General features: G+C 40.8%; 2 protein-coding genes and 1 pseudogene across 2 annotated transcripts; 2 read left to right on the plus strand and 1 right to left on the minus strand.

Moving 5' to 3' along the window:
- LOC148037692 (VAN3-binding protein-like) overlaps positions 1 to 5,404 on the plus strand; it is a 39,865-nt pseudogene extending 34,461 nt beyond the window's left edge.
- A 952-nt stretch (positions 5,405 to 6,356) lies between these two features.
- LOC148037693 (MFS-type transporter clz9-like) lies at positions 6,357 to 7,349 on the minus strand. The gene has a single exon (XM_087677145.1). The coding sequence runs from the start codon at positions 7,347 to 7,349 to the stop codon at positions 6,357 to 6,359; it is 993 nt and encodes a 330-aa protein (XP_087533271.1).
- A 10,268-nt stretch (positions 7,350 to 17,617) lies between these two features.
- On the plus strand, positions 17,618 to 26,976 carry LOC148037694 (glutamate dehydrogenase B-like). Its single transcript, XM_087676631.1, has 9 exons — positions 17,618 to 18,059; positions 18,962 to 19,075; positions 19,210 to 19,431; positions 25,450 to 25,524; positions 25,644 to 25,760; positions 25,843 to 26,093; positions 26,192 to 26,267; positions 26,348 to 26,434; positions 26,534 to 26,976. Exons 1-9 carry the CDS (start codon positions 17,952 to 17,954, stop codon positions 26,717 to 26,719), a joined length of 1,236 nt encoding a protein of 411 aa, XP_087532757.1. The 5' UTR covers positions 17,618 to 17,951; the 3' UTR covers positions 26,720 to 26,976.
- Positions 26,977 to 27,363: the final 387 nt, after the last annotated feature.

Here is a 27,363-nt window from a genome sequence, read left to right on the forward strand (position 1 = left end):
TTGGCTAGAAATTTGAACATTGAAAAAATTAAAAACATTATCACAACATTTCCAAAAATATGTTTTCCTAAATAAGAGTCGGCTAGTCAATAGCCCTTGCATCCACTCAAGTAAAGAGGGATGCCACACTTTACTAGATATTACATTATAAGTTTTCTAAAATCCTTTCTTCTAAGTAGGTTTGCTAGTCTTTACAATTGACAAATAAAGTACAACTTCAATGTGATTCATGAGCTTGGTTGCAATCCTTCAATCAATCCCATGCATGCATAAGGCTTATTTTTAAGTAATGGCTTTCACCTTCCTTATAGATCTCAACAACCACAGTAGTTATCTTGCATAGCTATCAAAGATGGGATGCACTAATCAATATTGTGCTTCAACTATAGTTTTTGGTGGATACATATAATTATCAAATTGTGCTATGTTGAATAGATCTTCATATGGTGATGGAATGCGAGCATTCCTTGTCCCGAACATCTTGGTGAAGAATCCAAATAGAATACTTGTTGTAGCTCTGAATGAGATAAATATACCCAAATGAAAGACAATTCAATAATGAGAACTTTAAAAATGGTTGTCTTCTTAGTATCATTCAAGGGGGCACAATGTGTTCCACATTTTGTATAGATTTACCCATGTGTATGGATGTGCTACATTTTGTCTAGCTCTTTAATGACCCTGTCCATATAAGGATGTGCTTTCCTGGAATGGTAGTTTATCTTTACACTATTTATCTTGTTTGTGGATCAAATCATGCACTTGAATAAAACTAAGTAAGTATGCAATTGTTGCTTTGTTCCCTTGTAGTTCCAAGGCTACTTTGGGGATGGACTAAGGCCGACACATGAGCGAGAAAACAAAGAAGTAGATGGACACACCTATGTTTACACCCTCCTGTGTGCAAAAGTTGAAGAAGTTATGAGGGATTCTTCATTTTCTTGAGATTTTCATGACATGCTAGAGACATTCAAAAGATTGATTAATCATGTTGGTGGCATACGTGATTGTTTCTCTAAGATAGTGCACTCTTAGGCCCGATGCCTTTATAATGTTATTAAGGAGATAAATACTAATCTTGGCCTTCATAGTGTGGTTGTTGAGTTTCTCTACAAATTGAAAGGTGCTCTAGAGGTTGCACATAAGATAAGAAGATTGATAATCTTGGCCTTCATAGTGTGGTTGTTGAGTTTCTCTACAAATTGAAAGGTGCTCTAGAGGTTGCACATAAGATAAGAAGATTGATAGATGTCATGGTCAAGGATACATGGTCTTAGTTTTAAAAGATAGCAGACAACAAGGATCTTGTGGTTGAAGTGTTATCGGATATCTTTTTGAAATTGTAAGAACAAACGTCTTTTTATGCAAAGGAAGCATCATATTTGAAGATGTCCATTACTAGCTTCAATTGTTTATTGGCACAAATGGGCCAATAGCTCCATTCTCCCACTAATGCAATATAGGCTTATATGGTTTTGCATTTGTATTTCCTTTCTTTTTATCCTCTTGGAATCACTTTCATTTGTGCTTCATACACTTAGATTGTGGTCCTCATCATTTTTTTGGTTAGCAATATTAACCATTTATTTTTCCATGTGTATATAATTTCAATTCTCTTTGCTTTGTAACTTAATCAATTTGCATTTTGCTTTGTAACTTAATCAATTTGCATTAGTAGATGATGATGACTATTGTGAGCTTCCACATATTGGATATTTCTATGTACTAAATTGTACTTTGTGAATTTTGTTGTATCCAAGCTCTTACAGTCATTATTTTTCAATGGACATGCACAACATTCACTTATGCTTTTATAGTTAGAGATTATGTGCTCTCATAAAAAGATTGCACACAATGTATTGCTTCAGTTAGGGAGATGGGTATTTGACAATTTGTGGTTTGTGTTTTTTTCCATGACTTTAAGATGTCTACTCCTATAAATGCATATCATAGTGCTTCTACAACTTCATTGTGGTTGTAGGTAGATTTCACATCCCTTATGCCAAATGCAAGCCTACATAACTTTGTTGTGGTTGTAGGTAGATTTCACGTCCCTTATGCAAAATTCAAGTGTGCATAAGAGCCTTGCACATGTTGTTGGGCGCCTTCCTATGCTCTAATACTTGGATGCTTCAACTCTTGCTTATATAGAGGTGAAACATGGAACATGCATCCAATGCTTTCATATTTTGACTACTTTGAGTGTATTTGGAATTCAAAAATTGGATAGTCTATGCATCTCTAGCTTTTGGGAGCATAATATATTCTTAAACCTATCATGCTTGGTTAGGTTGCATCAATTGCACTTTTATGTCTTTATTATTAGTAGTGGAACATAGGCTTCTACATCAACTTCAAATTTAGGTGTCAAGCATCATTACCATTTTTCCTTAACATTCTTTCCTTATTACATCTAGGTCTAGTACTAATGTATGATTTGTATGTTTTTTCAAGTAGAAAGAAGGTCTTGAAGACCAATGCTAGTTCTATTAAAGGTGGTTAACATTCATATGAAAAATGTGACAACTTCTCTAACACACATGATCATTAATGCATTGATGATAAGTAATAACACCCATGTATTGGAAAGAAGGCTCTTCTAAATGAAATGTAAGTGACTTCGATGAGATTATACCTTTGTTATGTTTATTTTAATGCAATTTACTCAAGATGTTCTACATTGTTGTGCTTTAGCTTTGACGCTTATCATTAAACAATCATACTTTAATAGCAATCTTGTGTGGACAATTCTTTGACATAAGTTGTATTGTGAAACCTTGAAAGGTGTATTCTTTGTTATTGAAAAGGATTACTTCTTTTGATTCTTGGAAATTTTCAAGTCATTATATGAGCATCACATAATTTGTCGGTTTGTTAGCATTGCCCTTTAAGGCATATGCTTATACAATGGTACAGGTCCTTTAAAAATTACCTATTGTTAACTTTAGTTAAGGGGTCCACTTAGCCTTGATATATGTGGAGATCTTGCTTTTTGAGAAAGAAGAGTTTATTTTAGAAAAGTAAAGAAAAAGTTTGTTCTCTCTCTCTCTCTCTCTCTCTCTCTCTCTCTCTCTGCAATGCTCCTGCATGCAATATTGCACCCTTGTTTTTTTGTAATGCATCTTGAGGGAATCATCTAAGGTCTTCGAGTTCCTATGAAGTCCCAAAATTATGAGGCCTTCGAGTTGAGGGAACCATCGTGAGGGAACTCGAAGACAGTGTGATTTCTACTTGAGGGAACCATCTTGAGGGAACTCGAACACCCACAAAAAAAAGTGATTTCTACCAAAACCTTTGCTTGGATTTTCAGCCAAGTTTTGGGTGCCCTTACATTAGCAAAATTTTGACAAAAACCAATAAATGGGATTTTGGTCAGTGTTCACAAAAACTGGGGTTTAATGCAAAATGATTGCAAAAGTTTAAAAGTTACATTTTGTGGCACAATTTCTAGTGTAGGTCCTTAATCAAGGGGAGGCCATAGTTAAGGAGGAGGCAAAATGACACTAAAGAAGATAGTAGAAATGGTCTAAGCTCTTTTGTGATTGGGCAGTGCCCCTTGGTGGGAGAAATAATTGCTTCCTAGGGTAAGGGGGCCAATAGATTGACACCTAACTTGGCACCATGTAAATGACCCCTCAATGGGTCTTGTGGGTCCCTTTGAGTGTCCAGGCTATTCGATGGACACTTGGCCTAGGTGGAGAAAAGCTTTTGGTCATATTCAAAATAAAAAAAATAAAAAAAATTTTTTTATCAAAACTAGTGTGCACTTTTTGACCCCGTGATAGAAGACTGTGGAGTCCATACAGATTCACTTTGTGGCACCATTTCACTACACTGAGAGTGCCAATAGAGTGACAGTCAAGGGTTGAAGGTATGCATGTAGATCACGAGGGCATGGGCTTCTACAGAAGTCGAGTGAAAGAGCTGGGGTGGATTACCTAGGCCAAATAGCTCTCCATTTACATCCAAACAGAATTCACATAGCAATGATCCTTTGCCCTTTATGGGTGCAGCAAGGGCTATAGGAGGAAGCCCTCCTTTTTCTCCAAGACAAGCCAATGATCTCATGGTACAATATGCACTTCATGCATGCTCTCATTTTCTTAGCCAGCAAGGTGGTGTGAATTCGGATACTCTTCCCTGGCTCTAACAGAAGTAGTGGTTGTGATGTGTTCAGACATGGCTTCTACTACAGCAAATTGAGCATCCAAAATTTGGTTATGTCAATTGATTTCAAAGCAACAGAGCATGTCTTTTTAATCAATTGGATATATTTCTCCCCCCTATTATTTTGTCCTTTCCTCATGGATCTTTGAGCTTGGGTGTTAGGACTCTATTCTGGATATGGGAGCATCTTCTTCAGATTAGCCTTTTCTACATCACCGGATGTTGTTGTGTCCTTGTGTGTGGCTAGCTTTCCACTCCACATAAAAAGATTTTGCATGTTGCTTTACATTCTTGTGCTTTGAATTCCTCTTGTGAAACCAATCATCAAAGTTTCATTGTATCCATCAAGATTAGAAGACTTCTTTTTCTACTTGGAGTGGCATCGAGCATGATGATGCATTATTTTGGGCATGTAGGAAGTTTTGCATATTGCTAATGCTTCATCGTTGTGTGCTTTAGTTCTATCACAACTTCAATGGTGTGAGAACTCCATTGCAAGGAATGTCCATGAAGAGATGGTTGAAAGACATGAAGGAAAGGAAGAAGGAGGCAACTCGAACACACAATGCACAAGTGCATGCAGCCATGTTTGTTGCAGGTGTTGCTGCGACTGTTGCTACAATTGCCGTTGCCATAGCCGCAACTTCTGGCGAGGATACCCAAAGCAAGACAAGTATGGCAGTTGCATCTACTACAACATTAGTGGCAGCTCAGTGTGTAGATGTAGCCGAGAGCATGGGGGCAGTTATCTTCAGTGGTTAGCTCAGCTGTCAATGTGAAGTCACTCGGAGATGTGATGACCTTGATTGCTATAGCTGCTACAAGTATGCAAATTTACTGTGCTCACTTATCCCATTCAAGTAGATGGTGTTATGTTTTATACTTCTCATCACAATCAAGGGAAAAAGATGCAGTGCATGCCATGAAAGAAGGGATTTCCCTATTGAGCATTGTCTCAATGGCGGTTGTGCCTCATTCTCATAGCCCTTCATGGAGCCACTACTTTGAAGGCCATGGCACTCAAGAACAACCGCAGTCATGCCACAATGATTCCATACGAAAAAGAGGAGGCAGCAATGTGATGAATTTTAGTGGGGAACTTGCATGAGAAGACATTGAAGTTGAGTACTGCAATCAGAATTTTTTGAGAAGGGGTTGTGAATTTTTTAAATGAATAAGGAAGGATGAGCTTCTAAAGAAAATTTTCCATTACAAGTCACATGCTAATAAGACATGAAGTCTAGCCAATTTTATGGGTTAATTGAAGTAGTTCAATGTGACAGTTTCCACAATGTTTTTCAGAACTTTTTGGTACATATTGTCACAGATGTATTCTTAAGATCTCATTTTGGTTTGGCATTCTCCTTTGACATTTCTCTTGTGGCATAAAAAGTATTTGTTAATAATCTTAAGAAGTTGGGTCACTAACAATCTTAAGGTAATTGTGTTTCAAAATTTAGTGTGTTGTTAATTTTAGTAACAGCTACAAATCTAGTGGGTTTTTATGTACATTGCAAATTTGGTGATTTCATGGCTGGTTGTTCATTGTGCACTTGTATGATTAGAAGTAGACCGGAATGTACTCATCACATATGATTAGAAGTAGACCAAAATGATCAGAACTTGTATGATTTCAATACGCATCATGTGCTTGTATGATCAGAACTAGACTACATAATTACAGATCATGTACTTGTATGATTAGAAATGGACCAGAGATTTAGGCCACAGATCTAGACCGCATAGGGTAAGTAGCATCAGTAGCATGAAACAAAAATATTATTCCTGCTGATATGCGACCAACCAACCAGTACACAAAACCATGCTGCCCTCTTACAAAACACCATTGGAGTGAGCATGCCATTACATTGTTGCTCCTTGCCTCTTTTTCTTCATTGCATGGAGCTATGTTGCCCTCTTCAATCAAGATGCCTCCGTAGGAACATGTAGGGGTTGCAAGCATCCAGTGTCCACCACTAACCCCTCCGATAAGACAGGCCTCACGTGCCTTTCGAATTCTATGAGCTGTGCCTCCCATCTCTTCCTTTCATCCCTTGCAAGATTTTCATTTTCTTGTTGCATCCTCTTAGATTCAGTGGAAACCATCTCTGCTTGCTTGTTTTGTTGGCACTCAATTCGTCTTTCCTCCTTTTACCATTCCAATTCTAGCTTCTTGGCATTTTTGGCCTTCATGGATTCGATATATTGGTCAGATGTGAGGATGAGTGAGTGAGAGAGTAGTCCACAAAGGCCTCCCCATTGACCCGATTGATAATGACATTCTCCCTTGGCACTCGTAGGAGATCAAGTAAATTGGGTGTTGTAGTTGAGGTAGGACTTTGCAAAGGATTTGATGTCAATGGTGGAATGATTTCTGGTTCATGGCTGGTTGTAGCCATGCTTAAAGGCAACTCGGTAGCACTTCCCTCCAATTCCTCAAGCATAGGGGTTCCGGGCACTTCACTACAATCACGATAATCTTGATCGATTTTATTCTCCCCCGCATTTTGTGTCTCCAAATCTACAACCACCTCGTGCACATCCATGTTGTTGCTTGGCATGTCCTCATATTGCAATGTGTCATGATCTAAAGGCCATATTCCAGTAGAACAAAATCTAGATTTTATGTTGGACTCAATGCATGCAATTGCAAGGACCCTTGAGGCAACACCAGCAAGCTCTCCCTTTGATGCTTGAGTAGAGTATGTCCGTAGCAACTGCCACAAATTTCTCTCTTTTGTGAAAGAGGACTTGAAGGGTTTGAAAATTGAAACATCCAAAGGCTGAAGCTTGTGAGAGGTGTGAGCTGGAAGAGTGACAATATTTATGCCAACATCTTTTGCCTTTTGCACAACTTCAAGCCTCGTGTGGCTACCATGTCCATACACAATCAGCAAATGCCGAGATGAAGGAGAGGGTGGGGTTGGGACAGCATGCTGAAAATGCTCCAACCATGCCTCAAACAATTGTCCCGTCATCCATGCTTTGTTTTGCATGGACATTACAACCCCTTCTTCGCACTCCAACAAATAATTTTGCATGCATTTCTTGCCTTTGAAGATGTAGTACCTTGGCAAAGCATAACTAATTGCATTTACACAACACAAGATAGTCGACCACTCCCTACTATTGGGGGCCATGCCATATACATTTTTGGACCCTTTTCTAGCTAAGACATGCATACCCCTATCCTTGCTTCCTTGCACTCCAGTCTCATCGGAATTCCAAATATGTTGAGGAGGATAGCTATGTTGATTATACAATATGGCCAAGTTATCATGGAACGTTTTTACCACTTTCGGCCTAACATTGATAGCTTGAGACCTATCAAGATTCTCACACACATGAATTGTGAGCTCTTGATGTCGCTGATGAAAACAATCCCACCGATTTTTCCCTAGGATCCCATTAGTGAAAGGGTTGGGTTAGGATGGGACCACCTCAACTGCCTTCAACTTTAAGCAATTTATAGATAACCCATGACCAGCGGTTTGCATGCCAAAGGCCCAATCAACAAAGGGCCTTTTCTTCTTCAGCATGTAGTATGGTAGGTGGGCCCTTCATCATTTTCTTTGTTCTCCAATCAATCCAATTTGCCAATGATGTTGGGCTGATTCCAAACTGCCTATTACATTCTCTAATTGACATACCTTCTTCAAGAGCTACAATTGCCTTCATCAAATCTTCTTGAGACCATTTTGGTCGGTGTCTCTTCTTGGCACTACATTTAGATAAGTTCTGGGGTGGATGAGGCAAAGGGTTTGGTGGAGTGAAAGAAGGGCCCTCATTTGATTGGGTAGGTTCAAGGAAAGAAGGCCCTTCAGTAGGTTGGGATTGTAGGCTGGGATTGAAGCTGAGCATGTTTGGTGGTTCTAGTGGTGTTAACAATGAGAAAGACAGAGACAGAGAATGGGAACCATTATGTGGAGCTGTATGCTCTCACACATTCTTTATTTTTAATTACCCATATATATCAAATGATTACAACACACTAAGGTCTATAAGACCATTCACACCAAGTACTAAATAAGTCTAAAGCCACCGACTTATTTGATGTCCCACACTTGCTAATACAGCTGGACACAACTAAGACTTTGTCGGCGGTCACACACCATACGAACTTGAAGTCTCAACACTCCCCCTCAAGCTCAAGACAGCAGCTCTGGTTGAAAATAGTACTTGGGATCTTGTGCCACTACCAGAAGGAAATAAGACCATTAGCTGCAAATGGGTCTATAAGATTAAATACATGTCGGATGGCAGTGTAGAGAGGTGCAAAGCCAAGCTGGTTGCTAAAGGATTTGCTCAACGGTATGGGTTAGACTATGAGGAAACATTTAGCCCTCTTGCCAACATGGCAACCATACGAACAATTATCACATTGGCTGTTGTTAAAGGCTAAAAATTGCAAGAGATGGATGTGAAAAATGCTTTCCTCAATGGTGACTTGGAGGAGGATGTTTATATGGAGCAACCTGAAGGGTACATACACCCTGATTTTTAGCATTATGTATGCAAATTGAAAAAAACATTGTATGGGCTGAGGTAGGCTCCAAGAGCCTGGCATGCAAGGATCAATAGTTACTTGTAGAGTTTGGGATTTACTATTGGCAAGGTTGATCACAGTCTGTTTACGAAAAAGGCAGAAAAAAGCTTTGTAGTGCTGGTCATCTATGTTGATGACTTGATAACCACAGGTGATGATGGCTTTGGGATATAGCATGTTATGAAAATACTGAAATTTGAATTTGACATGAAAGACTTAGGTGAACTGAAGTATTTCTTGGGTATTGAGGTGATCAAAGCTGAAAATGGTTTATGGCTACTTATTTAATGTCCCACACTTTGCTGATATAGCTGGACACAGCTAAGACTCTGTGTCAAGATTGTGGGAGAGAAGGAAGGAGTCTCACTTGTAGCTTTCTTGCTTGCACAATGGGGGAATACACACAAAGGTGGAGGCTGAAAACTGTTTTCCTCTTCTTAGTTGTGTAAGCCAAAAAAAAGTCTCTTACAAAGAAATAGAAGAACTCTATATATGGGTCTCAAACCAAAGACAACTAACTAAGGTGGCATACTAATTGAGCCACGAACTAGAGTAGATAAGGATAGCTGTCATCTAGCTATTATTCATGGGCGGTGTACCAACCGCATCTGCAACTGACAAGTCGGTGACATAAATGCACAACAGTCACCCTGTCATATCACGAGTGGAGCTCGATCTCTCAACACTCCCCCTCGAGCTCAATCCCAATTCCTGCACACCAAGCAGGTCTCTGAACTTGCGCAGCTTCTCTGCGCCCAATGCCTTCGTGAATATGTCAGCTACCTGATCATCTGTGCTGACATAAACTAGATCAATAAGACCTAGTAAAACCCTCTCCCGCACATAGTGATAATGCACCTCAATGTGCTTTGTTCTAGCATGATAGACTGGGTTATTTGACAAGTGTATACTACTCATGTTGTCACAATAAATGACAAGTGGCCCATCTGTAGACTGATGCATATCATAAAGTAGCTTATGCAACCAAGCTACCTCACATGCAGCCATTGCTGCACCCCTGTACTCAGTCTCTGTACTCGACAAGGCAACTGTAGGCTGTTTCTTGCTGCTCCAAGTGACTGCAGCACTCCCAAAAGAGAACATATACCCACTGGTAGATCGTCTATCAGAAATACTACCAGCCCAATCAGCATTAGTGTATCCATGCAACTGTATCTGAACCCCAGTCTCATAAAATAGTCCATACTGCAATGTGGACTTCACATACCTGAGTATGCGTCTAGCCACATCCAAATGCGATTTCCTTGGAGCCTGCATAAACTGACTTACCAATCCAATAGCATAGCTCAAATCTGGCTTGGTAATAGTCATATAAATCAAACTTCCTACTATGCGTCTGTACATAGTAGGGTCTTCCAGAAGCTCACCTGCATCTGCGCTCAGCTTCACATTCTGCTCCAAAGGAACTGAAATAGGCTTACAGCCTGTCATCCCATATTTAGACAGCATGTCCAATCCATACTGCCTCTGCAAGAGCTGTATCCCACTTGGTGATCTAATCACCTCAATGCCCAATAAATAACGCAGCTCTCCCAAATCCTTCATCTCAAACTTTTGCTTCAATAGCATTTTCACATGAAGGATATCTTCATCATTGTCACCTGTCATAATCAAATCATCAACATAAATGACAAGCAGCATAATACCTTTCTCTGTTTTTCTCACATAAAGTGAGAAATCTGCCTTGGAAATCTGAAAGCCAATAGTGGCAAGATACTGTCCTATCTTGTCAGACCATGCTCTAGGTGCTTGCTTCAAGCCATACAAGGCTTTCTTCAACCTGCAAACAAACTCAGGATGAACAGCATGCACATAACCTGGTGGCTGCTCCATATAGACCTCTTCTTGCAAATCACCATGTAAGAAGGCATTCTTTACATCCATTTGATGTAAAGACCATCCCTTTGATGCAGCCATAGCAATGATTGCTCTTACGGTTGCCATCCTTGCAACCGGACTGAATATTTCTTCATAGTCAATGCCATATGTTTGTGCATACCCCTTGACTACTAATCTTGCCTTGTATCTGTTCACAGAACCATCTGCATTGTGCTTCACCTTATAAACCCACTTACAGCCAATTGCATTCTTACCTTTAGGCAAAGGTACCAATTCCCATGTAGCATTTGCTTCCAAGGCATCCATTTCTTCATCCATGGCTTTCTCCCATTTTTCTTTTCCCATGGCTTGCTCAAAAGAAGTGGGTTCTGGTTCCTGTATCACTTTGACCATATATGCATAGTAAATGGCTGTAAATCCATCATATTTCAGCCTATCCACAGGATACCTAGCTCTCATAGACCTGCGCAAAATAGGTTCACTCCCAGGTGTTCTCAAAACATCCCTGGTCTTCCTTACTCCAGGTGTAACAATAGAAGGAATACCCAACTCATCATCAATGCTCTGTTCTGAGCCACTGGATTCACCATCCACATAAGAGTGACCTGCATTCACATCAAACATGGGCTGATCAACCTTCTCTTTTCCTTTCCGCGATACCTGCATACCACTATCTGCATTGCTTTGAGAAGATTCTCTTGATCTCAATCTGCCTGTCCATAGCGAAGAATGTGAACCACTGCTAGAGGATGCTCCAGGTCCACTAATATTTTGTGACTGCTGCTGTGAATTCTGTGCAGTATTACCATTTTGTGCATCTACATCATCAATCACATTTACTGGTTTATACCAGCTACTCATCTCATAAAAAACAACATCTCTGCTCACTGTAAACTTACGAGTAGAAGCGTTATAGCATCTATACCCTTTTTGCTGCAGAGAGTAACCAATAAAGATGCACTTCTCAGCTTTTGGATCCAACTTGGATCTCAACTCATTTGGCACATATACATAGGCAATGCAACAAAAAATTTTCAAATGAGAAATATCTGGTTTCCTACCAGTATACCTCTCCTCTGGAGTCATCCCATGTATTGTTGCAGTGGGAGTTCTGTTTATTATATAGACTGCTGTAGCAACTGTTTCAGCCTAGTAAAAATCTGGCAAGTCTTTTTCATTGAGCATGGCATGAGATACCTCTCCAATATGCCTGTTTTTCCTTTCTGCAATTCCATTTTGTTGTGGGCTATGACTGCATGAATATTGCTGCTTTATGCCATGCTCCTGCAGGAACCTTGCAAACTCATTTGAGAGGTACTCTCCCCCTCCATCTGACCTTAGGCATTTTATTTGCAGGCCTATTTCTTTTTCAACCATAGCTTTAAGAGTTTTGAAATGCCCAAAAACTTCACTTTTCTTTTTCATAAAATACACCCAAACTTTTCTGCTATAGTCATCAATAAAAGTGACAAAATAATGACAGCCTTCAAGAGATGCAGCTTTAGTAGTCCACACATCAGAGTGGATTAATTCCAATGGCTTCTTACTCTCTTGAACATGTCTAGGAAATGGTTTCCTTGCCTGTTTTCCAAACTGACAGGCTTCACATACCTTATGCATTTCTGCAACCTTGAATCTAGGCAATCCTGCAACAATATTTTGGGCCTGTATTGATTTAAGTCGTTGTACATTAACATGATCAATGCGTTTATGCCAGATATTAATATCTGCAACTACACCGGTCCCATGTGCAAACATTGTTGCACTCAATTCAGACATGTCTGCATCCAACGTAAACATTCTGCTCTTCTTCTTTTCTTTTGCTATCAAGCGACCTTTATTTTTCATATCCTCAACAAAGCATCCATGAGGATTAAATCTGACCTGCAAGCCCTGCTCAACCATTTGACTAACAGAAACCAGATTCTTGGTGATATTCGGAACATGAAATACATCGGATATGTATTTCTTTTTCCCATCCTGCATAGACAAAGGAAATTTTCCAATCTGCACAATAGGATGTGCAGTATCATCACCAGTCTCCACAAATCCTGGTTTTTCCATTTTCCTTGCATCCTCCATTCATTCTGCATGACCCGTCATGTGGTTTGATGCACCTGAGTCAACATACCATACATCATTGCTTTCTTCTACACTTGTCACAGAATTGTTCATGTGCTACACCATAAACAAATGCTCATTTCTGTCATCACCCTGTCTACTAGAAGATGCATAATTCCCTTGTTGCAGTTTTCCATTCATGATGTCATTCTGCTTTTTATAGCAGTCTTTAGCCATATGACCCATTTTACCACAGTAGTAACATTCAACATTACTGTTTGCATTTTGGCCTCTTTGCCATCCACCACGACCTCTTTGGCTCCCCTTGTCTCTAGAGTTACCACGTCCTCCTCCATAGGACTGGTTTTCTTGAGTTTGCTGCATATTCTAATTTCTACCACGGCCTCCAAATCGGCCTCCTCTACCTCTGCCTCTACCTCTTCCAGCATTTGAGTAGAAGACAACTTCTTTTGAAGTTCCTCCTGAAGAAGATGCACTACCATTTCTCTGCTCCTCAGAAATTAGAAGAGTAATCAACTCCTCAAAATCAGGAAATCTTTCACGAACTGAAATGGATGTCCGAAACTGTGCATAATCCTTTCCTAGATCATTCAAGGTCACAGAAACTAAATCATCATCTTCCACTGGTGACCCAATGGAAGCAAGTGCATCTGCAATCTTCTTCACCTTCATGTGGTAGTCATTGATGCTCATATTTTCTCTTTGCACATTGTGCAACTCTTGCTTGAGCTGCATTTTCCTGGCTTGTGTATTTGTGCTATACATTTTTGACAAAGTATCCCAGGCCTCCTTTGGCGTACTTGCATCCTGAATATGCACAATCATAGAGTCTGAAATGCTAATAGACAGCCAGTACATAACTTTTCTGGCTCTCTCATGCCATGCTTTAAATGCCTGCATTTGCTGTTGATTGGGAACATCAGGAAGAACTGGTTCTTCTTCATTTCCTGCAACAAATTCCCAATATCCTTTTCCCATAAGGAAATTCGTCATTCTAAACTTCCATGCTTGGAAGTTGTTCTTGTCAAGCTTTTCAGTGACAATCTGTGAAAGAGAATTAGACGCCATTACAGAACACTGCAAAAAATTCTGTCACTGCAAAGAACACAACTTCAGCCTCACAAGGGCTAATCTGCAAAACTGACGAAAGTGGTATTTGACCACACAGTCACTTCCTAGTGATGATTTTGCATCAACAGGCAACGGGGATGATTCTGTAACTCCCAATGTCTCTGTGCACATGTATACGATGCAATTTCTACAGTAACTTTTCACCGACCTGTAGAACAGTGGCTGCACAGCATAAAACTGGGCCTTTTCCTGAGTGCGTGCAGAAAACTTCCGCCTCCAAAACAGGCCCCGAAATGGCCTCAAATCAAAAAAACAGGGTCGCATAGGGCTAAAGCCCTGACCCCAATATATACTACCCTCTTGCTTCACCGCGAAGGGCATCTCAACCTGAGACAATGCACTGTTGCAATTTCCGGCTGTGCTACCTGCAGAGATTTGCTCCCAAAATAGAAAATGAAAGAAACACTGCTCCTCTTACCAGAACACCGCGAGCTTGGCTTGCTTTCTTGAGCTCCTTACCACGAACAAGGCTCTGATACCATGTCAAGATTGTGGGAGAGAAGGAAGGAGTCTCACTTGTAGCTTTCTTGCTTGCACAATGGGGGAATACACACAAAGGTGGAGGCTGAAAACTGTTTTCCTCTTCTTAGTTGTGTAAGCAAAAAAAAGGTCTCTTACAAAGAAATAGAAGAACCCTATATATGGGTCTCAAACCAAAGACAACTAACTAAGGTGGCATACTAACTGAGCCACGAACTAGAGTAGATAAGGATAGCTGTCATGTAGCTATTATTCATGGGCGGTGTACCAACCGCATCTGCAACTGACAAGTCAGTGACATAAATGCACAACGGTCACCCTGGCATATCACGAGTGGAGCTCGATCTCTCAACACTCTGTCGGCAGTAACACACCATAAGAGCTTGAAGTCTCAACAAGTGGGATGTGCCCTCTTGTAGTGCAAACGGGTAGCTTTGGGAGGAGGAACACTCGAATGATTTTGAGGATAGCTCACCACCTTCCTTGATCACCTACGCAAGTTTGTTCTCTTGCCCACTATGGTGGGAGGAGGAGCAGACTAGCAATGTGTTAACAAACACAATCGGTAAGAATGTGTTAATAAACACAATTGGTGGTTGCAAACTGTGACAACAAAAACACAATGTTAGAAGTTGAGTTAATGTTGAAAAAAAAATATATGCTGAGTCTACATCATGTAGTGAATACCTTTATGCATAATCATGGCATCAAGCTTTCTTCTTTGGTTGTTGTTCCAAGGGTGGAAGTTTGGGAACTTCAACCCCTTTAGCTTTGGGCAGCTTGGGGAGCCTTGTTTTGGGTGGTGGAAGCGGAAGGCTTTGGGGGTTGGACTGTAGCTCTCAATCACTTCTTGAGACACGAGCAGGGAATGATCTTGGGAGAAAAGTAGCAGGTTTGTAGTTTGCAAGTACTTTATGGGAGTTGGAATATTTGGAGGAAAGCAGTGAGTTTGCAAGTTTGTCAGCAAAAGCACTTGCAAAAAGCAAGCAAGGAATGATATAGATAGATGAGAATATATAGGTAAAGGTAGGGGGGATTGGATGCTTAGTTATCGCTGAGATAGAAGGACAATATTTGAATTCATATTAGAGAGTGCAATATTATGACTAAGGTGCAATAAAGGCAGGATATTTCTGAATTGTGGAGCAAGTCGTGGTTGGGTAAGTGGGACCCTGTGGACTGGTTTTGTGGCAGGGAGTGTGGAGCTGCATAGTAGCCGAGGATGAGAAGATGAACACTTTTCGCGTTGCTCTAAAAGAAGGCGTGCAACATAATAGGGCCCTGGAGAAAAAGTGACGCAGGGAGGGCACACTTCTCCAAGGGCCCAAAGGTGCACCCTAGTTTTGGCCATCTTTTGGGGGCCGCACACTTTTTGGCCCCCCTACCCTACTTTCATACAATGTTAAGGCTCCTCCCAGAAAAAAGTTTTAAAATTACATTTAAAATATAAAAGAAGAAGGCTTAATTAGAACCTTCAAAATTTAAAGGAAGAAGGTTTAAAAAGGAACCCCCAAAATGAGCCTATTTGAACGCCGTGGAAAGTGGGAAAAGTATTTTAAAATAAATTCAGCCAAAAAGGTTCTGGCAGTTAAGGGCGCCTATCCATTCGCCACGTGGATATGATGTGTTCAGAGCTTGCACGGCGTCGAGGCAGCGAGTCTTCACAAGCGACACCGGACAGCCGACGTGGCGAGAGCAGCTGCGGATTCGCGGAATATGCCCCTTTGCCTGCTGACGTAATGAAGTATACTATATTTTTTCACTACTTTGCAAATTTTTACCGTTCCACGATCCATTGTTGAACTTTTAAGTTTTCACCTTCACATAAAGTTTTTTTTTTCCCATCCAATGGGAGAAAGGAAGAGGCTGAATGTGACATTGTGACCGGCTCTCGGACCAAATAAATCAACTTTATAACCAGGATGTCCAAACACTAGCCAATTTTCATCAAAATAAGCATGATTTTCCAAGTGCTTGGTTGAATTCCAAGCCGGAAAAATATTCTTCTGTGCCTTTTTTTGGGTGGAGAGTTAGTGTGGTACATTATAACGTCGATGACAACAACAATAATGATAATGAAAGTATAGACACAAGTAACTCTAGGCCAACCATTGTTGGTGTAATCTTTAGAAGTTATGAACCTCATGTGACCGTGGGAGTTAATGTATGTGTGTCATGGACTTGCTTGCTTAACAAACTTGCGATTTAATTAGCTTAATGTTTAGTCTTTTGTATCTACTGTGTTGCGACAAATTTAAATTGGCTTGAAACCGAACTTCTAAAGTGGTATTCGAATGGTTTCTTTATGTTATTTTACTTCATACCAATGTGACATGCGGCCTGCACCTCTCACAAGGGAAATGCTCTAGTGCATAACATGCATATATGACAACATCTTAAAGCCACATCCTAGTACAAACACCTTATTTCAAAGATAAGTACTTTTTAAAGTGCTATCACATGGAAATGGGGCTTGTAAAAGCTCATTCTCTCTTGTAATGAGCACATGAGGTGCGACAACAACAGTGGTCACACAAAGTGGTAGCGATATGCACTGACTTGGAACAAGTTTGGCTTGCCATGTGGTTGGTTGGAGTGTTATCAAAATCAAGGTTCATTCATGCAGCTTGGTACCATCAAAACATGCAATAGCCAATCTTGCATCGGCAACAAGGATATGGATCTTCTTTGCATTAGGCATGTGCTCAAGATGTTTTCTATCGGTAGGTTTATGTTGGTGCAATACTTCACTTTTGCACTGACATCCTAGGACCTCATCACTTTCTCACAGACTCTCTTTATGTTGCTAGGTTGTGCCATGGTGGAGGGGTTGATGTATGATTTATTATTACACACATGGATGGGATAAAGCATTGGTATAATTGTTGAACACTGACTTCCGTGTGCCACTTCTCTTGGGGTACATGCCACATGCAAGTATATTAGCTTGCGAGTGTGTGTGAGGACTTCGATTGAGCATGACCAAACACAAGTCACTAGTTTTGACCCCGATACTGCGATCACACGATCTTGTGTGGGAGCAGAGAGGGGGTCTTATTGGCCACTCTTGAGCTCAAAGCTCCAATGAACTCTCCCGGAGTACCACCACCCACCTTGCCAAGTGTTGGTGGACAAATAGGTTCTATTGGTTAAGTGTGCTAGGCACACATGATAGGAGGCGTGTTGGTAGAATTTACCTACGCATGCCACTTCTCTTGAGGGAGTGAAAAGGGTTGGGTGGATGCCCCTCAGTAATACGCAAGTGGATGCGCCCGGGTGGGATGTAGATACTCCATTACCTACTGAACTATTCACAAAGAGCAAACAATAAACCGCACCTGCGGCCGTTTGAGAGAGAGAGAGAGAGAGAGAGAGAGAGAAGGGGAGAGGGTCGTGTTGCATGGTGGGAGTATGGAACTCTCCTCTCTGTTTCATCCTGACGACTGCCGACTCTTTCCTCTCTTCTTTTCACGAGCTTTTCTCCCCCCTCCCCACTATTATATAGACCTCTCATCACACCCCTATTCTTCTCGAATGATCCCTCTCTCTCTCTCTCTCTCTCTCTCTCTCTCTCTCTCTCTCTCTGTGGCACCACTGCCCCTCCCCCTCCCCCAAAACCTCCATTTCTACACACAGCACAGGACCCACCTACCCGCCATAGCTGAGACAATACTACTGCTGCAGCATGAACGCCCTCTCGGCCACCACCCGCTACTTCAAGCAAGCAATCCGCATCCTCGGTGTCGATCCCAAGGTGGAGCGCAGCCTCTTGATCCCTTTTCGAGAGATCAAGGTCGTGTCTCGTAAGCATTACTTTAATCAAGAGTTTCAGTTAATATTTTTACATGTTTCCTGCTGCAAATTAGCGTTGCCGATCCCTAAATGTACAATTTTTGTTCGATCCCATGCCCTTGCGTGTTGACAAAATTCGTGGTGTATTTGCGTTAGAGGAGATTCTAATAATAAAAGGGACATGGCTGCTTGCTATGTATTTCCTATATAGTTGTTCCATAAAGAATAATGAAAGGGCGAAGACTATTTGTGAATCATGTGAAATTGGAGTATGGTGTATATGCCATTCATAACTTGGCATGTTCTTAATATATAGATGATAAAGTGGTCAATATTTGGCATGTTTCCAACATATAGATGATAGATTGCTAAGTATTCGTTTCTCAGGTCTTATCATTGCTTAGCTCACCTAAGAAAGTTTATTTAGCATTCTTTTCAGTAGGTGTGGATCATGTGAAATTGGACTATGATGTGTATTCGTGATAAATTGGTGAATACTTGTTTATCAGGCCTATCATGGCTGAGGTCACCTGAGAAAGTTTATCGAGCATTCTTTTAGTCATATGGACATGCCAGCAACAAACATCAGTTTTTAGTCTATAATGAATAGCTCACGTTGTGACGTTAAAACTATGCTGGGATGAGTTTTTGGCTATAGAATAGATGAACACCCCTGCTGTGATTTTTGAAGTCCTAGTCGCGTGTCTTTCATCAAGTTTGAGGCCTTACCACTCTTGTCGAGTTGGTGCATCTCTATCTGATGCGTTGATCTGGTGTACAATGAAGTGTATTTGAATATATTCTGCATGCTTGCATAACCATTTTTGTGGCTCACAATGCCTTGGAAATCTGGAAAGTAGTTCACATTTGTGCATGCTTCACACAGGTTGCTTACTCTTGCAGGTTGAGTGTACGATCCCAGCGGATGATGGGACTTTACTTTCTTTTGTGGGCTTCAGGGTACAGCATGACAATGCTCGAGGCCCAATGAAGGGTGGCATACGTTACCACCCTCAGGTACTGTGATGTCTGTAAGTTGGGATGTTCTAATATTCTTGAATACTTGGTTCACAAGTTTTCTGCTTTAAAAGAGCTTCTACTTCGGCATCTGTATTCAACTTGACTTTTTGTTCTTCTTGTACCATGAACAGGTTGATCCTGATGAAGTGAATGCCTTAGCACAGCTCATGACATGGAAAACAGCTGTTGCTAATGTGCCATATGGGGGAGCAAAAGGTGGCATTGGTTGTAATCCTAAGGATTTAAGTGCTTCTGAGCTCGAAAGATTGACACGTGTTTTTACTCAGAAAATCCACGATCTTATTGGCACCCATCTTGATGTTCCTGCTCCAGACATGGGCACAAATGCTCAGGTAGTTGTTCTTGATTGTCCTATTACTAACTCTATTTTCATGTTGGTTGCCTTATCTATAAGGTTTTGGTTTTAATTGCCATTGGTCTGCAAACATTAAAGGCCAGTGGAAAAGATCTCATGTGTGTGGGGCTTCGATATGAGAATGTTCTTGTATGCAGACAATACAGGCATGCAACCACTGGGGGTATTTTGCTAGGTTGCATCATGTTTCTAGAAACTCTTTGTACATGTACAAAACCAAACGAAGGACTTTAGAAGCTAATAGAGGTGGGCCAAAGGAGCATGGTGACAGTTTGTAGACTAATGATAGACTTTGTTAGTCAACCTGATGACTTAAATGTGTGCGGGAAGCATGTGGATGTGGCCAATATGGGGTCTTATTTCTTGGCATGTTTGTTGCACCTTCTAGATTAGGCTGTGGAAGATCATTGCTATAGATTCTTATCATTGATCTTTCTAGGACACCCATAGGGAATGATAGACAGTAAGATTGTGATATGGAGGTTCAACAAGCAGGCATGTTTCATTCTTGTGAGAAAGAAGATGAAGGTAGAATCATGTAGCTAGATTGTTCATGCTGAACATGCTTAAGTATCATGGCATGCATTGATCTATTATTAATGACACAAATTTGCATGAGTCTAATTTGGAGAGTAAAATATTTGAGAATATGGGCACTAAGTTGAAGTTCTCATTTCTTTTCATTCACGGAAGTATAGGAATTGTAAGAGGTAAATTCTACTACTTCAGATCTTTTGAAATGTCATATGTCAGTCTTCAAAGCATAAAGCAAAGTGGGAAAAACATTTGCCATTGGTGGAGTTTGCTTATTTTCATTGGCAAGGTGCCATTTGAGATAGTGGAATGGAGAAAGAATGTCCGATCCATCATGGATACAAAGGATAAGTGTTACATCCTTAGACATCCGGATGGGTGCTAGTGCATTGGTCATAGTGGTCATGAAGTGACTTAGTGCAAAAGTGCTAAGTGTACTTTGGGGTTAGGGTAGCCGAGTTCCATTTATGGGACTTATGGCTCTATTATGCACATCTATTGTGTGATCACCACTCTTGGACTCTTGGCCTATTGGTTGATGCATTTGTACATCGGGATGGTGTGGGTTGGTGGTATGGGACGCCAACCCTTGGGATGTGGTCATGACCTAGAGTGTTGCTAGCTCCGAGGCTCGGGGGTGAGCCCATTTGGCTCTATGGCTGGGAGGTAAGTCTGATGTCTGATCTCTTTTATTTGTGGATATGGCTTGTGTCATGTCTCATGTGCATAAGAGGGCCACGAGCTCTATTTGTAGGACTCATGGCCCTATTATGCACATCTATTGTGTGATCACCACTCTTGGACTCTTGGCCTCTTGGTTGATGCATTTGTACACTAGGATAGTGTGGGTTGGCGGTATGGGACACCAACCCTTGGGATGTGATCGTGACCTAGAGTGTTACCGGCTCCAAGGCTTGGCAGTGAGCCCATTTGGCTCTATGGCTGGGAGGTAAGACTGATGTCTGGTCTCTTTTATTTGTGAATATGGCTTGTGCTATGTCTCGTGTGTAGGTTGGATTTTAGGGGGGCGTTTCATTGGTAACGAAGTGCCAACCTTCAATTGGATGCGAGATCTAGTGACGTGCCCAAAACCACTCTTGCTCATGGAACTGTGATGGTTCATGCTTGATAGGTACGCCTTTATCTCGTTTAGGGTGGTATGGGACATTGCTAGCAGGAGAGGCATGTTCTCAGAGAGATTGGCGTAGGGTAGCCCACAAAGAGAGAGAGAGAGAGAGAGAGAGAGAGAGAGAGAGAGAGAGTGTGATGCAGAGAGGCGAGGTGGATGTGGCTGACACAGGCCAATAGGATAGCCCTGAACATCTGTGCATGCACTAGATGGTAGTGCGATGTCTCCACCCACAACAGTAGTGTGTCCTCTCAGATCAGTAGAGTAATCACCAGAGCAGCAATGTGTCCCTCTAGATCAGCTGCATCGTCAGATTAGGAGCATCTTGATCTTCTACTAAATAGCAGCTTTCTGATAAACACATCAGTAAAAACTGAAACACCATCTTTCCTTTCCTATAATTCAAATTTAATTGAAAATAAATAGTGCAGCATTTCTGTTGATGTTTGAGAACTAAACCTATTTCAAAGTTATATTTCTTTTCTTCATTATGTTTTGCCACCTTGCTGCCCCAAGGAATTGAATGTGTGCCAGATGTTTTATGTGTACCAGGCCATAATGACCCAATGTAACTTCAAACTCTCTCATCCAACTGCCTTGATGTCCTAGTGTTAAGTTTTACATAGAGACAGATCTATATTAGTATGTCAAGTGTCTTGCCAAAATTGTTTAGGGGCATAATATCTCTTCTAATAACATACCCAAAGAAACAAAATTAAGTCAAAACTGCTAGTGAATTTCGAGAAAGCTTTCATAGGCTGACTGGCCTGGACTAGGAAACAAGTACTTGTGAGATATTAATGAAGCAATGAACTGTGTAAGATGTAGGTTATGGCTGCTCCACTCCTCTGAGTGGAAAATTGGCATTTGAAGCATAAACATCAATCTTAGCCCTTACCGACAACCAATGACACGCCTCCACATGTGAACCAGCAGGTTATAATGGGGTCAAAAATACTAACTGATGGCATAATGAAGTCAGATAACTGCACGGTCATGACTGATAGGAAAATGGGTGAAATTTCAAATACCTTAAATTCGGAGCTCCTCTGATTCAAATTGTCTAACTGTCATCTTGAATTTGTTCCAAAGTAAGCGTCATACCAGCCACATAGGTCACTATATAGCATAGGAACATGAGACAGCCATTTTCTAGCTTCCTGTCCCAATCCTATCCCATCCCCATGCCGTCCTAGTCTCCTTCCCATATTAGAACTCCCTCTCTCATGGTGAATAGGGGATTGGCAATTCTTGTCCCCATGCCCAAAACTCTGCCCATGTTACTATGCCATATAGTCAATACAACTCACCTAGGTCTTGCTGGTCACCAGTCATGTTAGTGGTGCAACTTTGCTAAGTCTGCAGTTACCATAAATCTTACTGGTCCATCAATCACTTAAAGTCTTGAGCTGTCTTTAACTTCCCAAGCTTGACCAGCAAAGTGAGAATTGCAGGCTACAGGAATTGATGTAATTTACTGTTTTAATAGGTTTTTAACCAGAAAAAGTTGATGGGGATGCCATGAGCCACATCACATTGTCATGCATGTGTTTGGCCTGTTTTGGCATGCTTCCTATTCTCTCGGTCTTCTAGCAGTCACATGATGACTTCAAGGAACCTATTGCAGCTTGCCACTGTTATGGCTGCTAGATGTGCCTTAAGTCAACTTGTGCCTACCTGTCTTTGTTGTCTGCCTTTAAGCGTAATGCCACAAGTTGTTTGTTGCTGTCAGCATTAGCCTTTGCAATGAATGAATCCATGCTTTCATACCCAAAGTAAATTGGAAATAGGAACTTGCACACATACACAGGCAGTCTCTTTTTTTTCGTGGTAATTACTGCTCATACAGAAATTGTTGTTTCCTTTTTGAACATAATGAGGCTGTGATTTAACATTTTTTCATGAAAAACTAGATGTCTTTTCAGGTACCCATTTTAATATGATATGATGTAATTAATAATAGATACCTCTATCATGGTAATTCACATTGTATCCCTATCCCCTTATAATCTGACTCTCCTTTCTTAACCAAGGAAGGCCCATGATGGGATGGTTTTGTCTAAACTACCTATATCCCTAAGCCCTCTCTCTCTCCTAATTTAATTGTTTGTTGTAGTTTATATTGCTTAGTGATTTTGACTGCATATTTACTGCAATTGTTTTAATTATAAAAAGGGGGGTGGATGATGAACATTCTCTTTCATACATATTGCAACTTTATGTTTTAAATTAAATAGAACCCCCTTTTTTACATTAGACAAAAAAGAATTTATAATTAATCATGCAGAATTTACTGGTCTCAATTCTCTTTGGAAAACCACATATTTTTTTAATGGTTATCTAAAATATATTCTGGATATCCACCACCTAATCGTAGTGAGGAAATGGATTTTCATAGACCCACCTTAATAGGGTCCAGTATTCACTACGTACCTCTATAATCTGACTCGTCTACCCATTTTTCTCTTATTTGACCATGATGTCATGATGGGATGATTTTGGTTTAACCTACCTCTATATTATTTTAGTGGACTTAACCACCATACTTCCTTGTAATGTTATACCCCTGTTAATGTATGGGTGTTAAATAATCATGATCTAATTTAATCATCCACACACTAGTAAAAGTGACATGACCATTTCATCTTCCTTTAATGCCCACCATAGCATCTTATTTGTAGTTCCATGGTAACATATCTTTATACCCAACCCAATTTACCATCTATGGGCAATGGGTAATACACCTTCTCAGGCATGAACAATACCTGTTGTCAATTCCCCACTCTAAGTATTACTCATCTTGTGATATTTCAAAGAATCTGGTCTGCTTCTGCCCTGGGCTTATATATATGCCTATTCCCAATGGCCCTTAGCACACAAACTCCATCAACAGTTCACTTCCTAGCATACTTCTAGTTCAAAGGTTGGCAATACACTACCTCTGGCCTTTGTAGTCTTATCAACATGAACAAGGTAGCAGGCAACACCCCTCCATCTTGATCATTTTATTCTTGTTTGTGGTCTGGCTACATCTGTTGAGAGTCATTTCCTGGACGTGGCCACATCAGTAGTGCCATGTGGCAGCAGTGGGACAGTCCGACTGCAGTCGGCTGCATTTAATGCCAGCCGACTTGATCATTTATTGATTTATTTACAGGCCATAAATAGGTTGAGTTTTCAGCAGTCGACACATTGTCTCTGACAGATTTCAGTTTGCTGATTGCGGATATTGCTTTCGGGGCTGATGGAGATCGAGATTCTCAAGGTGGAGACATATGTAGATATTTTCTCTGCACCCGTGTATAATTCTGCATCCTTATACAACATTCTTCACTGCAGATTTTCTGCGTTTCACTCTCTCTCTCTCTCTCTCTCTCTCTCTCGCTCTTCTGTCTCTGTTCACACTCTGTCACGGTCATTCGCTTCCACATTGCTTCACTTTGACAACATCATGCTTTTGGTATCTCCTCTCCCATTCGGTGCCTTGCTGGCCCTTTGTAATGCTGTTAATGTGTATGCTCTTATAATCTTAATATAATTCTGGATTTACCCATTGTGGTTGATTGATGGTATATTGTAACACACACACACACACTCTCTCTCTCTCTCTCTCTCTCTCTCTCTCTCTCTCTCTCTCTCTCTCTCGCTCGCTCGCACACAGTTCACAGCTCGCAAGTGCATAGAGGGAGAAACACAACTCATAATGGAAGAACAAGTTTTATGTGCAACTAGTTGAAAGTCTGTGGGTATGTAAACAATGATAAGATGCCTACAGAAATTGGGGTGCCTGATACTGTGAGAAATAACTTGTGCATGGCAGATTCGAGAAAATTTAGGAATTATGTGAGGAGAAGAAACAATCAAGTGACTTTTGGTATTGGTTGCCATGGTTGGCATCACCATTTTCTTCTTTGAGTCAACTCTACTTCTATTGTGCCCATGAGGATGAACAACTTTGGCCTAGACTCAGACCCTTCCTAATGGAAACACTCTTTTACTGCCACACTGCATTTGCTCCAACGATGCATCCATTCTGTGTTGTGTCAGGAAACACTGGAATTTCACTGCCACTTCACATTTTGATCCAAAGATGCATGCAATGTGTGTAGTGTCAGGCATCTTGAACCATTGGTACATTTTCTGCATAGAAGGGCGTTATGTAAATGAACGCACATTAAGGAAGCCAAGCTTTCCCTTTGTCACAAGTGCCCTGTCCTCTTAGTTAAGAATTTTCTTTCTGCTTTTCGTCCAACTTTGAATTTTGAAGATTTGGTTCTTTCTTTTTCTCCTTTGATGCATCTTGGGCTTATGCAGTGAAGGGAATCTTTGCAGACAATGGCATGGATTCTGGATGAATATTCCAAATTTCACGGTCACTCTCCAGCTGTCGTGACAGGAAAGCCATTGGTAAAGCGTTATCTTGGGTGAATCTGAATAGTTATGCTAAAGTGATCATTTCTTGTGTAGTTGTGGTGCTTAGCTCTATGTTCCCATAAAGCAAAAGACATGAACCTAGTTTTGTACAGGACCTTGGTGGCTCACTTGGCAGAGAAGCTGCAACTGGCAGAGGTGTAGTATATGCAACAGAGGCTTTGCTTCAGGATCATGGGAAAAGTATCCCAGGCCAAACTTTTGTTATTCAGGTTTGGAACCATCTGTTCCCTCCATTTTTGGGTCAGATTTTATATCGATTTTCTCTTAACATTCAACACTTCTGTTGTTCAGGGTTTTGGAAATGTGGGCTCATGGACTGCAAAACTGCTATATGATCAAGGTGGCAAAGTAATAGCAGTTAGTGATGCTTCAGGGGCTACAAAAAATAAAGATGGGCTTGATATACCTAGATTAATGCAGCATGCCAGGAAGACGGGAAGTGTAAAAGGGTTTATTGGTGGCGATGACATTGATCCCTCCTCTATCTTGAGTCAAAACTGTGACATCCTTATTCCTGCAGCCATTGGCGGTGTATTGACTAGGTAGTCTTTATTAGAGATAGGAGGCAATTGCATGGCTAATAAGGACTGCATGAATATGCTTTATGCTGAAAGAATCCATATCTTGGACATTTTTCTAGAGAAAACGCCCATGATGTGCATGCTAAATTCTTGGTGGAAGCTGCAAACCATCCAACAGATCCAGATGCTGATGAGGTAAAGACTTAGCAGGTTTTGATATTTAGAAGTCTGTTGGGCAATGATAGGTTGATCTCATAATCTGAATTGACATGCAGATACTGGCAAAGAAAGGTGTAATTGTGCTGCCTGACATATTTGCAAATGCAGGAGGAGTGACTGTTAGCTATTTTGAATGGGTACAGGTATGTAGATCAGATTCTGCACATGCAGTGCCTGCATTTGATAATTCAAAGTTTTCTGAATAAACTGCAATTGGTTTGCTGGCTTCTTTCAAATGCCAGAATATACAAGGCTTCATGTGGGATGAAGAAAAAGTGAATGAAGAGCTGAAGAAATACATGAAACAAGCATACCGAGACCTTACAAACATGAGCAAAACTCATAGTTGCAGCTATCGAATGGGAGCATTTTGCTTGGGTATAGGACGAGTTGCTCGTGCAACATTACTCAGAGGTTGGGAGGCATAAACACTGGACTACATGATTTGTGGAGGCTAAATTTGGCCACCAGATTTTTCGTTTGATTTATTGTCCTGTGTGCTGGAAACACTGCTGCCAGCCTGGTCCTGTATATTGATGTTAGTTCAAGTGGAGAAATAGGAAACCATTTCTCCCACTGATAAGTCACATTTGATTTTGTATCGTCAGCAATTTTGATGTGTCAAGTTGCAGAGGACATTGCTCGATGTTGGAACCTGAATAAAACACAGGAAACATTTTCATTTTGCGATGGTCAAGGTGCATGGGACATTGCCTTATTTTCAGAACCTGAATAATATGCAGGAAAATCATCACCATTTTGTTGTCCGTAAAAGATTGATGTTGTGCATTGGACTTGATGTGGGATATTTTGAGGTCAGTCTCCATTTTCACTTTGAGAGGAGTGATTGAAGGATTGGTGATACAGTGTATTAATAACTGGCAGAAGAAAAATCTCTGGAAGAAGGTAGTAGAAGGAAAGAGGTCATCAAAAGCCTGTGTTTTTGTTGCAGGGATATGGAGTTTGTCTTGTGATGTTAGTGGGCTTGGGCCCAAAAGTAATGCTGAAAGGCATTGCAATCAAATAAAGAAAAACAGAGGGTTGATCTTTTAATCACAATGGCCTACCTTAA

The sequence above is a fragment of the Lygodium microphyllum genome, chromosome 4 (assembly GCF_053477565.2).
Source record: "Lygodium microphyllum isolate KBCC chromosome 4, Lygodium_microphyllum_v1.1.10, whole genome shotgun sequence".
NCBI classification, from domain to species: domain Eukaryota; kingdom Viridiplantae; phylum Streptophyta; class Polypodiopsida; order Schizaeales; family Lygodiaceae; genus Lygodium; species Lygodium microphyllum.